The 13,757-nt window shown below is 39.1% G+C and overlaps 1 protein-coding gene across 1 annotated transcript in view; it reads left to right on the top strand.

Annotated features, from left to right (window-relative positions):
- The window catches only part of gna11b (guanine nucleotide binding protein (G protein), alpha 11b (Gq class)), a 67,728-nt gene extending 54,036 nt beyond the window's left edge, over nucleotides 1-13,692 (top strand). Inside the window, exons 4-7 of the mRNA XM_067452793.1 lie at nucleotides 37-165; nucleotides 2,416-2,545; nucleotides 6,300-6,453; nucleotides 7,886-13,692. Of these exons, the coding sequence (XP_067308894.1) occupies nucleotides 37-165; nucleotides 2,416-2,545; nucleotides 6,300-6,453; nucleotides 7,886-8,076 (604 nt within the window). The 3' untranslated portion in view covers nucleotides 8,077-13,692. The remainder of the gene's footprint in view (nucleotides 1-36; nucleotides 166-2,415; nucleotides 2,546-6,299; nucleotides 6,454-7,885) is intronic.
- Nucleotides 13,693-13,757: the final 65 nt, after the last annotated feature.

Raw genomic sequence — 13,757 nt, 5'->3', positions numbered from 1 at the left:
TGATGTTTTTATCTCTCTCTCCTTCTCTTTCTGTAGCTATCTAACTGATCTGGATCGTATCTCCGAGTCAAACTACCTTCCCACCCAGCAGGATGTTCTGAGGGTTCGAATCCCGACCACAGGGATTATTGAATACCCGTTCGACCTTCAAAGCATCATTTTCAGGTAGAGGACACAGGGCAATTATTCATCAGCTTTCATTTGAAATTTAGGAAATTAATTTTTTTTTGTCTCACTGAATGTAGGTTAGCATTGAGAATACATCCACGCTAGGGAGATATTAATATTTTCGACTTTCTAGTGTGTGACCTACAAAGATCCAGTCACACCCCACATCAGTCAAAGTTGTCTTGGTTGCATTTTTCTATTGATTTGTCTTAATTGAGCCATCAAAACCCACACAAAAACGTCTCTGTTTTCTCTTGAGAGAGAAGCGCTCTTGTCGGATGAAGCACAAAGAGCATTAAAGTTTGTTTTATGTTTTTGAAGGAAGTCTCTTGTTCTCCAAGCATGCATTTTGCTGCTCAAAAATGCTGTAATATTGTGAAATAATATTTCAATTTAAAAGAACTGTTTTTCTATTTGAATATATTGTAAAATGTAATTTATTCTTGTGACACAAAGCTGAATTTTCAGCATTATATATACATATATGACCATTACATTTTACAGAGGTTTATTTTTCACGGCCGCAGTGTGTATTTCCAGTTACAAAAAGACCGAGGTTAAACAAATGCACAATTGGTAAATTGTAATCCCACCATGGTTAGCACTTACCAACTTCTGCAAACGTTTGAAACTTGTAGCACTTCTCATGTTATTGCTTCTTCATTTGAAAGTCTCTTTGGATAAAAGCATCTGCTAAATGAATAAATGTGAGGGCAAACATTATATAATGTAATTAATATTAATGACCCATGGGTGTGGCCTATGTAGACAAAAACTAGCTCAATAAACTCAAGTTCAATAAAAAGGAGCATTTGCAAACGAATGTGAACTGAATAATGTGTGTATTTTTCAGTAACCTAGATTCATATGCAACAGCGTTTTAGGCCTAATTATTGAACTTGCATGACAAAATTGCTGGTTCAAGGAAAGGTTTCGTATCCGGCGCAACTACACATCCGTCATGCTTATGAAAAGACTGATGAGATTCACAGCGTGTTTTTGAATCGTTCTTATATGCGTGATATGAAAATTCATTACAACACACAAGAGATTATTTCTGCCCTCTTTGCCATATTGACTCCATAAATGATTACCATCAGCTCTGTGGTTGTTAATCTCAGTAAAACTGTCTTAAACCCACACGCACCTCGCGTCCAGCTTCCCGGAAGAGAAAAAAACGAGTGCACACGTCCATCTCTCAATCCTTTTTACATCTCGCTCTCTTTCTCTCTCGCGCGCACGCGTGCTCTGTCTGTCCTCCTGCCAAAGTTCGCTAAGTGCGGAGTGAATGTTGAGACTCGTCCTACATTAAAGAGCGTGTGTATGTTCAGAAGTAGGTCACCGAGCCCCTGGCTGAAGGAAATGAGGACGCTTCTATCTGAAGGAGCTTTATTTTGGGCAGCCAATCCTAGAGGGCTTCATTTATCAAAGGCCCCTCTGTGAACTGCTGGCTCAGGACTGGAGCTCTTACTCCACTAGGGGGCGGCGCGTGAACCCCGAAATCAGTGCTGGATTAACAGCGCCATTCAGACTGCACACATTTACCATGTTTCTGAAATCTAGGTCTATGTGTATGTTCAGAATAGCATGCTAGTGTACTACTTTTATTGTTTGCGCATCATGCATATGCACAACATTTACCTTTATTGACTCATTAGGTGATATTATTTTTATTTGCAAGATGATTTTTGGACTTGCTGGATTTAACATGCAACATAATTAGGGTCAACTGAGAACAATGTAGCATATTGCATTTGCACTTGTTCAAATATAATTGTTTTAAATAGTAGCTAGTGTACAGTATGTATCGTATCGTATGCCAAAAGTATTTTGTTCAGTATTTTGTTGCATGCATGTATACTGCATACTACAATGTATGCAGTATATGAATACACATAATGTATACTTTCTACTATTTTTTGCAATATACTGCCTATATTATATGCAATAATAAACTAGCAGTACTATGCTATTTTATTTTCACAATACCTCACTGTTGTAGATTCAGTACATCCAGCTGTAATCTCTCAGCACACTTGAAACTGTTAATTCAGGTTGAGTGCATTGCATTATGGGATACATATGCAGCGTGTTCTGGTTGTGCTGTGCATTTTAGCATGCTCACAAAGTCCTTCCATGCATACAGAAGATTTGCATACTGTGTGAACAGTATAACCATGAATTATTAATGCATATAATGTCCGTAACCAATCAATAATGCAAACGCTCGCTCTCTTTGTCTTTCAGGATGGTTGATGTAGGGGGTCAGAGGTCAGAGCGCAGGAAGTGGATCCACTGTTTTGAGAATGTGACGTCCATCATGTTCCTGGTGGCTCTGAGCGAGTACGATCAGGTTCTGGTGGAATCGGACAATGAGGTGAGCAGCTCTCAAACCGCCACACTGCTTTATTTTGCTATCACCCTGTAGCCCAAGACTGGTTTCCCACTGAAGCTAAAGCAGGGCTGAGCCTGGTCAGTACCTGGATGGGAGACCAACTGGGAAAACTAGGTAGCTGCTGGTAGAGGTGTTAGTGAGGCCAGCAGGGGGCGCTCACCCTGTGGTCTGTGTAGGACCTAACGCCCCAGTATAGTGATGGGGACACTATACTGTCAATAAGCACTGTCCTTTGGATGAGAAGTTAAACCGAGGTCCTGACTCTGTGGTCATTAAAAATCCCAGGATTTCCTTTGATAAAGAGTAGGAGTGTAACCCCGGCATCCTGACCAAATTTGCCCACTGGCCCCGGTCCATCATGGGCTCCTAATAATCCCCCTCTCCTGACTGGCTTCATCACTCGGTCTCCTCTCCACCAATCAGCTGGTGTGTGGTGAGCGTTCTGGCACAATATGGCTGCCGTCGCATCATCCAGGTTGGATGCTGCACATTGGTGGTGGTTGAGGAATTTCCCCCTTCTATGTAAAGCGCTTTGAGTGCCTAGAAAAGCGCTATATAATGTAACGAATTAATAATTACTATAGACGTGTTTACCTTCACCTTTCTGTGACGGCTGTGCGGTGTTTAGTATTTCTTCTGGACAACTTAAAGCCTACTAGAGTTTCAAATATGTATAGCTGCAAACTGCCTACTATTTTACACACCATGCGTTTTACATAAAAGAAAATCATGAAAGATGTATAAGAAATAAAAATATCAGTTAAAAAGTTTGAAAAAAAATATTAGAAATTTAATTAAAATGTAATACATTTATAAAAAAATTATACATATTTAATATTTTTATTTCATTTTAATATTTTAAAGCAGCACTTGGCTACTTTTGCTCTCGGGGTCCCCCTACAGTTTGGAAAAAGTAATGTCCTCAACTACTGTCGTAAGAGCTGTCATCCTACAACAGGGGATGCCATCGCGTGTGCATTTGTTGACATGACAACCCTGATAGCCCTGAACTAGTGATGCGCGGGTCGTCTCATAACCCGCGGACCCCGTATGTCTATTTAATGGTCGCGGGTTGTAAAAATATATACAGTGGTGCGGTGCGGGCCAAATAACTTCATAAAAGTGGCGCCGCGGGTCGGTGCAGCACTAACAGTTCCCCTGAACACTGCAAGAGGAGTTCACATGCAGGTGTTCTTCTGGCGGCGCGTGTGAAATGTCTTCATCCCAGGTACAGTCAGTGCCGGATGTTTCCGCATGTCATATGAATATAATTTCATGGGTTTTATTTTTTTCAAACGCCAAATAATCGCGATGCTCACGTTTACAAGCCAGCGTCATTGTAGTAGTCTATTGGTTACCGTTTTACAGAATCTATATGATACTTCAGTTCAATGTTTGAGTGGTAGCTCACCGTAACAAGCAGGACAGCATCGGTCGGGCACGCCTCCTTCAGCTCACGCCGACGAGCAAACGCTGGTCACATGTTGATCCTCGTCCTGCCTTTAATCCCATCACTTTTTCGTTTCCTCTTATTGCTTTCCTCCAACAAAACCTTTTCTTTCTTATTTGTCTCTGCTGCTTCGGACATGACTATATTATCCGACGAACAAAGTTGGGCTCGCACGTCCGAATTTAAGGAAGTGTGGGTGTTGGTGGAAGTGACGTATATGCCGTAAAGCAGTCGAATTTTGTAGTTCTTTTTGTTCTCGGGGTACTACCCGAAACCCGAAGTTTAAAAGTTTGATTAAAAACGATACAGACCACGTCAGGCTATGGCAGACGTGTCATTCAACCTATTGTAAGTCGATTTAGCATCACAAGAGTCTTAAAAAATATATTATGAAGGTTGAAAAGTTACCTGGTGCTGCTTTAATTTGTGTGTGTGTGTGTGTGTTTGTGTGTGTGTGTGTGTGTGTGTGTGTGTGTGTGTGTGTGTGTGTGTGTGTGTGTGTGTGTGTGTGTGTGTGTGTGTGAGCCTGTTTATGTGGTTTATGAGGACACAAATTTGTATAACTACATGGGTATTACACTGGTATTACACTATAAATGTGGTTTATGAGGACATATCAAATGTCCTCATAATTCAAATGGCCTTAAAAACATACTAAATGATGTTTTTTTGAGAAAGTAAAAATGCAGAATGTTTCCTGTGATGGGTAGGTTTAGGGGCAGGGGCAGTGTAAGGGGATAGAAAATACGGTTTGTACAGTAGAAAAACCATTACGCCTATGGAGGGTCCCTGTAAACCACATAGACCAACGTGTGTGTGTGTGTGTGTGTGTGTGTGTGTGTGTGTGTGTGTGTGTGTGTGTGTGTGTGTGTGTGTGTGTTTTATATATATGGTAATAAAATTGCATGTGTCAATATATTAATTAGGGATGCATCAATGTGAAAATTTTGCCTGATAACGAAAACGGATCATACTTTATATTTGACAGCCGATAACCGACATATGGGCTGACAAATCTAAATACAAATTTTGATCAACTTTGAGAGCCTGATTACAAAAACAAAGGCTATTAGTGCACAATTACCATCGCACACCTGTAGCTGATGAATAGGTACGTAGGACAAAGAAGACCCAGATCCACAAATCTCAATAAACAAACAAAGGAAAATCCCACACACTATAAATACTTGCAAAAATCAAAGACGTTTTATTAGCAACGTTTCGGCCTCATGACCTTCATTATATGGTTATATGTCTGATGAAGGTCATGAGACTGAAAGGTTGCTGATAAAAAGGTTTTTGATTTTTGCAAGTATTTATAGTGTGTGGGATTTTCCTTTGTTTGTTAAATAAAAACAAAAGGCTAACCATTAAAAGCCATGAACCAAACACTTTAACATAAATCAAACATAGCCTAGTTTGAACCAATGTAATATTACTTTTAAAATTAATTTTACACTCCAACTTACTTTATTAAGAAAATGGTAACACTTTACAATAAGGTTTCATTTTTGTTACCATTAACTAACATGAACCAACTAAAATGGACAATGCTTCTACATGATTTATTAATATTGGATATTGCTAATCTCAACATTTTCAGATCGAACCTTGTATCTGTTAACATTAGGTAATGCACAGTGAACTAACATGAACACAACATTTGTATTACTAACATAACCAGAGGCTATTGCTTTCTGTTTGCTAATGTTAGTTTATGCATATCAAATGAGACCTCATTAAAAAGTATTACCAAAAATTATATTGCCTAACAAAAAGTACAAATAAAATACCTGAATAATGCAAAATATGGAAAAACAAGGTTTTCACACACAAATACAGTGGTGGCACATTGTCATTGTTCTAAAATTATTAGAACAATGACAATGACCCGAAACTTTCTTCTAACTATTGCCGGATCAACCTGTGACGGGAGGAATCTGCTGGAACATTAAAAATGATCGAATGGCCCCCTCAAAGTCCAGACCTCAACCCCATCGAGCACATTTGAGGCGAGAAAGATCTATTGTACATTCAAAGGAAAGCCTTTGGCTTCAGTTGCAGAAGGCGTGGGATAACATTAGTGTTGAAGCTCTCAGGGGAAATACATATGCCAGAGAGATGTGCTGCAAAAGGTGGACACCAAATATTAAAGATAAAAACAGTACAACTTACGTCGACTTACTTTGTATGTAAAAAAAAAAAAAAACACATATTACACACACACACACACACACTTTTTTTTCCACTGCAGCTTGACATATAATTTTTTTTTTGTCTGTTCAGAATCGTATGGAGGAGAGCAAGGCTCTATTCAGGACGATAATCACATATCCATGGTTCCAAAACTCCTCTGTCATCCTCTTCCTCAACAAGAAGGATCTGCTGGAGGAGAAGATATCTTACTCCCACCTGGTCGACTATTTCCCAGAGTTCGATGGTACATCATCTTCCTGTTGTACAGTGTTTTTTATGTAGAGTGGTTTAATGCAGATGTAATGTATGCATGTGTTTAAAAGAGTGTAGAGCACAACAGGAGTAAAAATGCTGTTAAAAATCTCCAAATCGAACTTTTAACACAGATCTGCTATGAGCTCTGAAGTTAAGTTACAGAATTTCAACATTTTAAACAAAAAGGTTCTTAACAGCCAGATTTTGGATGAATTATTACATTATTTATAATCTTGCAAAATTGCTAATCACAAAAGTCATTTTTATGATAGTACAGGGTTCCCACGGTCCTGGAAAACCTGAAAATAAGGAAATTTGTGACATCAGCAGCCATATTACCCTGTAGCCCAAGACTGGTTGTCCACTGAAGCTAAAGCAGGGCTGAGCCTGGTCGGTACATGGATGGGAGACCAAATGGGAAAACTAGGCAGCTGCTGGTAGAGGTGTTAGTGAGGCCAGCAGGGGGCGCTCACCCTGTGGTCTGTGTGGGTCCTAACACCCCAGTATAGTGATGGGGACACTATACTGACAAAGAGCACCGTCTTTCAGATGAGACGTTAAACCGAGGTTAAAAACCCTAGGATGTCCTTTGGAAAATGCGGCATCCTGGCCAAATTTGCCTATTGGCCTTGTTCATCATTGCCGTCTAATCAAAAAATACTGATCACACTGTCTCCATTCCACCATTAAGCTGGTGTGTGGTGGGTGTTCTTGAGCAATATGGCTGCTGTTGCATTCCCCTCTCCCCCCAATTTGAGAACCCAGAAAAGGGCTAAATGTAAACAATTATAATTATTACGTTATTATTTCAAGGCCTAAAAAAAATAATGTTAATGTCAGTACATTTATACACTCTACCATTCAAAAGTAAGGGGTCAGTAAAGGTTTTTTTCAGCAGGGACGCATTAAATTGATTAAAAGTGATAGTAAATATATTTATAATGTTACAAAACAACATATTTCAAATAAATGCTTTTCTTTTGAACTTTCTAAATGGTTTATCATTTTGTCCTCAATCAATTTGTTTCTATTCAAATAGAAAACAATTATTTTACATTGTAATAATTTTTCACAATATTACTGTTTTACTGTATTTTTAATCAAATAAATACAGCCTTGGTGAGCATAATTTATTTTCTTTCGAAATAAAAATATCATACTGACCTCTAACTTTTGAATGCATATTCAGGATCACAAATGACTAAAAGAGTTGTGGGAAAAGCATGGAAATTCACTGATCACTTAGCGTTTGCACTTTATAAATACTGTTTTTGCTCTGAAACAAATATTATACTGTAGTGTTCAGTCATTCATCTTGGTGTCGGTTGGTTTGGATGCAGGTGAAGAACTTATGGTGGAGTAAATGAACTCCTCCAGGTCTCCTGAAGTCTTTAAATCCATGCACACATTGTTTTTTGTAGGGCCCCAGAGGGACGCCCAGGCTGCACGGGAGTTCATCCTGAAGATGTTCGTGGATCTGAACCCCGATAGCGACAAGATCATCTACTCGCATTTCACCTGCGCCACCGACACGGAGAACATCCGCTTCGTGTTTGCGGCGGTGAAAGACACCATCCTGCAGCTAAACCTGAAGGAATACAACCTGGTGTGAGACGTGCGACGAGTCCGACACCGCTCTCACGAATCAGCATAGAACAGGCACCCACAGAGCGTGCGCACACCTACGTCCACACACAAAACACACACACATACACACACACACACACAGGCATCATGTACACGTTCAGAAACACACTTTTGATTTGTCTTTCCCAGCTTCCAGAGTTTTTCTCTTCGTGTCCAGCGGAATCGTTTCTTTTTTGTTTGTTTGCCAAAGTCTGTCCGCTCTGCCCTGGCAGCTTTCGTCAAAGGCCTCTTTCCCTTTTATCAAATTTGACCACGAGACGTGGCTCGGATTTGACAAAGGGCGTTAGACTCCCGACTCGCCACTGCCAACGTTTGCGTGTTTCAAGGAAATGTTGGATTGGCGGAGCTACGATGAGAATGATTTGTGATGCGCTGGCCTGAAAAACTGGAAGTGATGTTCCTTCCTCTTCCTGTACTATCACTCGCTCCAATCACGTCGTCTACTCCGAGTGTTCCTCTGGAATTCTGCCTGGATTAATGGAAAAACGAGGCGTTCACAGCCCTGCAAAAAGACAAAAACGACTTTAAAAAAAATCACAACATATTTACATACTTGTACATGAACACATGGACTAGTGCTGTGGTGCCAGAAGTTCCGAATTGGATCCTTCTAGAATTCTGAGGATTCCGTGGGATTCTAGAATCCAGTGGGTTCCAGCGGGTTCCACTGATGGTGTGGAGAACCTTTCACTCGCGGAGATGATTCTCTCGACGAGGCTAGTCTTCAACTCGCATCGATGAATGTAAACTTCATGTGAGAGCATCGCAAATGCAAAAAAATCAAAATCGACAAAAAATCCAGAAAAAAAAAATGATAATGAACGAAAATAGTGTAAGAATGCCTATATAAGCAAAAAGCACGCAAGGGAGAGATTAAATAAATCTGTGTATATTGCTGAGATGATCATTTTAAAAACGTTTTAATGATAAGTAACTATAGCTTCTTCTACTGCTACAGAATATAAAGTAAATTATAACAGCAGTCGAGTTAATGATGGGTAAGAGACAGCGTTAAGGATTTTTAAATGTGCGCGAAACAGGATTATACACATACGATAGGTATTGTTCTGCAGATTTCCACATTTAGAGTTGAAAATGATTGCATTGCTTCCTTCCCCCATGGTTGTTATCTTTTATCTTCCTTCCCGGTTTCGTTTTAACTCCGCGATCTGATAAATTAGTGCGCGATTATCTTTTTTACAGATACTTTATCGAATCAGAATCCGGAGCGTAGACTCGCGGGTATCGTCGTCATCCGGCGGCTCAGATGCACACAATCCATTATTCGTTTATGCAGTTTTTTTTTTGTGTGTGTGTGTCATAATGTACATTTTTCGGTCAACGATTTCAAGAATTTCGAAGCGAAATTCCGGTGGGAACATGGGAGGACGAGGGCGGGGGGACAGGAAAGCATTTATGCGCTGAAGTTAATTGATTGTGTATATTTATATTTGTAAATACGTATACACATTATTGCTTATGTACAAAACGTCTGTGGTACACTATCTTTGGCAAAAAAGAGAAAAAAAAAATCACTTTTTCGTAATTGTGTATGGTTCTGTTGGTTTTTCTTATGAATTACAATATTATTGATACTGTGATTCTTCGTTTTAATTTTTGATTTTTCTTTTTTTGGTCACTATGAATACATCAAATGATATACACATAGCTGTACCTGACGGTAACGTGCAGAGGACGAATGTGGTGTTAAAAATCAACGCGCGCGGTTATGATGAGCAATAGTCTGAGAAAACCTAGAGCGTTTGGAAACATCGGAGAGGGATAGCAAAACGGCCTTCTCTGCGGTGTGAATGTTATATGAGATAATAAAAAAAATTAAATATGATTTTTAAGCAAAAGAAAAGATTCATTAAATAAAGAACAGTTTATTTATATAATTTATGGACCAGATCTGAAGTTGTTGATAATTTGAATGCTATTGTTTCCTATTTGAAGCACTCCTATGTTATGAGACAGAAATAGGAGACTAGTGTCTGTACTGCTGTATAAACCTCCATTATGGATAAAAAGGATCACCTTTTATTCTTTTTTTTCTTTTTTTTCAAGCACACAATATATTGTCTATAAATATATTTCCCTAACCACACTTTTCACTTTCCTACAGATTTTTTTTTTTTTGATATATATATATATATATATATAAATATAGTTAAATTTCCAAATGATGTTTAGGTGAAGTGCTTAAAAACAAACATAGGAAATGTACCATATGAAAATAGACAGCTTTTTATCTGTGATTGAAGATCTGTTTGGTCGACGCTTGCGAGTAGTGACTTTTTCTTTCGATTGCGATTTTATTTGAATTTCTTTCTAAATTCACAGCTTGTTTCCTTCATTGTGTATGTGATGCACAGATAGAAAAAAGTGTTACGGTTCTTTTACAGTTGATATTTTATACAGGTGATGTTTCATTCATTTTCATCAAGGGCTACGAAAAACATGCCACATGAAAACCGGAAGCAATTGGTGTGATTCGGTACTGAGAGAAACTTCTCTTTTGACGTTCGTGATCAGTTTAAGCAGATTGAGCAATGCACCCATTCCACCAAATGCTCATGCATTATTCATTATTTTATCACTTTTGCTGCCATGCATCTGAGTTCATCACTTGCCACGTTCATACCAGAGAAGCATTCCCAAATGCTTTTTTGATGGATGTAAAACTTGACGTGATATTTGTAAACTGAACCCGTGTAATTCAGTGTTTAAGTGGGGTTTGGAAATGTCACACCATTTTGTAAATCCTGCAGTTTTTTTGTAGCGAGTTAGATCTGAAGACACTGAAGCAAATCGTGGCCATTGAGCACTTAATCATCTAATGTACCATCCTATTGACACATGTCTTATTCGGAAGTGTGGATTGTACGCAAGACGCGACAGTCGTCACGCCGCAACCGCTTAAGGGGGTCTACGCTAGACGCGACAAAGCGACTGTTGCAAATCCATTTTTTTCTTTGTGTGAGAAGTTGTAAAAGCGCTTTAAGTATATCTTTAACAAACTTTGTTGATAAGGGAAGGAGGAGGCGGGAATTTGCGGACGATCAACGTAAAGTTTAATGTCACAGTAAACAAACAAAGTGAAAGTAAAGCGCCAGCCCTTGACAACTGCCGCATATAAGCATAATACAACACAAAATAAACAGTCCTCCTCTTATCCTCCTGGACCTCCTCCGTGAGACTCGAGACCGGAAACAAATGATTAGTTCACCTCTCAAGTCTTTGGGTTCGAGTCCGAATCGTTCGTTCATCCCATGGCAGCCCCATAGAGGCTATGCTGTTTGTCATGGAAAGATAAATGATTAGTTCACCTCCCGAGTCTTCGGGTCTGATTTGGAGTCGGTCTGTTTCTCATAATTTAACATTGGCTGCATTATAATTTTTCTTAGGCCTATAGTTATAGTTAATTTTCTTATTCAAAATGTTATCAACAATGTCTAAGTTGATGTGTTGGGGAAATTGGCCATTACCTTGTGATATTTTAAGTATTTTCTGCTGAAATTACTTAATTTTTTTTTTTTTTTTTTGATGATGATGATGATGATGATGAACGAGATTCACAGATTAGAGTCAGTAAAATGATCCAAACTTCCCATCACTAATTAGTACCCGCAGCACAGGTCTCGCTCCGTTCCCGTGGCTCTCGGCCCCCGCCCTGCTTGCCACAACGTCAGAAATAGAAGGGGGCATCAGTTTACTGTGGGGATTTTGTGTCGTCGCATCCAGTGTAGACAGCATTACTTTTTATAATGGGATCTATTTGCGCGTGCTGTCGCGTCGCTCGGATCTGGTGTTAGTTTACTACGGCTCGAAATTACAGCTCTGCTCACTATGAGAATGTGTTGCTTTTTCATATCTGCGGTTCGAAAGCCTTCGATTGCAAGAAGGGCACATTATTCAGCATAGCTTTGATCGTTCTTAATGCACTTTTTTGTTGTGTTTTTTTGTGCCACCAGGCAAATGCCTAGAAACGATTTGAGCCGTAGGGCGACCGTTCGAGCTACACAAATATAAATGTGCCAGTTTTGACGTTCCCTCAAGAACCTCTACCTCTGTGAACCGTGTGGTGTTTTTGGGGCATTTTAGGATTGGTAGTCACGTGACAAGCACACTTCTTTTGTCAGTAGGGCACAGTCGGTGAGGTTTGGAAGGAAAACTTTGTTTGTTTATTGGATATTGCCAATGACCTGCATGTTTTTGTGCTCAGCAGTAAATCAAAACCTTCCTCAGGTCAAATTTTCTTTGTTGGCCAAAAAGCAAGTGGTAAATGGAAAATTGCATCCGTCCCGATGTTGGCAAGAGAATTGATCGCCTGCGGCTTTCTATTTCGGTTCTGAAGTGGACGGGTAAATAGACATATCGGTTATGAAGGCTTTGGCTGTTCTCAAAGGCATCCGGCAAACAATACTGTACATAAATACAGAAACGCAGATGCTTGACCGATGCATTGCAAACATGTGGTGCAAACAGACTGCATTGCTCTGGCAGTAGCAACACTCACTACTCAAGAGGGCGCTAGAGTTTCCTTCAAATATCTGTGCCATTAAACCAGATGTTATTATTCCTGAAAAGGAAATTTGGCTGTTGAAGTTGCTATTGTTCGAACCAAATTCTCAGTATTCGCTTCATTTGAGAGACTCAAAAATGAATCTTATGCATTCCTGTAATAATGTAGGCGCCTAAAGATGAATCCATGATGGTTGCGATTTGATTCAGTGATTCATTGTGATGGAATAAAAATATGAATCTTGTTGGATGCTCCTTTTGTTGACATCGAGTCAGACAGTTGTGTTATTTCCATGTATGTCGACTGGTACGGTCAGATGCATCCGTCCCGATGTTGGATGGTCAAATGGTTCTGACCCAGTGAAAGAGTCATTAAAATTGGATTTCATCCCCTTTTATTTTATTGTAATACATTACCTGAAAGCTGTTATGTCCAGGACCACTTTTAATATTTTCTCTGTGTTTGTTCTGACAGGACTATCGTGTATATTTGATTTGGGTTTTCTCTCTCAGTCTTTCTCTGCTTCTTTTTGCCCTTTTATTTTGTAACCAAATGTAAATGTTGTATAATATTGTGCGTGCCAATCCCCTTCTCTGAGACTGACTCATAACAAGTGCCAATTGTTGTCCAAATCACATGCGGACCGTGAAATTAGACAGCGGCCCCTTTTTAAAAGCGAGTAAAACACTAAATAAGAGAGTAAACGGATCTACTTTGTATTTAAGTTAGAAAATAAACTGCTGTTTTTCTCTTTTTTCTCTTCTTTTTTGTTGAAAGGAATTGTAATTATTAAAGCATGTGCTCTTTGTCCAGGTGGGAGTTTTGGGCTCAGACAAACATCGAAATCCTCGAGACGAGGAAACATAGTGGAAATTTTATTTTACGACATTCTCGCCATATTTTTTTGTTGTTGTTTTTATTTTTATTTGTTTCATTTCAACCACTGTTGCCTGAACCTCATTCAAACATGGAAATGATTTTCATAACCGCCTTCTAAAAAAAGAAAAATTATAAAGTATCTGTTTTAAATTTAAATAAATTTGTTCCTATACTTGCTGATTGTCTTGTAACTTGTTTTCTTTGCTGTGCCTGAAATGATGAAGTGTTAAAAAGTTTGATCT

The sequence above is a fragment of the Pseudorasbora parva genome, chromosome 9, assembly GCF_024679245.1.
Source record: "Pseudorasbora parva isolate DD20220531a chromosome 9, ASM2467924v1, whole genome shotgun sequence".
Classification (NCBI taxonomy): domain Eukaryota; kingdom Metazoa; phylum Chordata; class Actinopteri; order Cypriniformes; family Gobionidae; genus Pseudorasbora; species Pseudorasbora parva.
The sequence above is the reverse complement of the archived record's forward strand: the minus strand, read 5'-3'. Positions and strand labels throughout refer to the sequence as shown.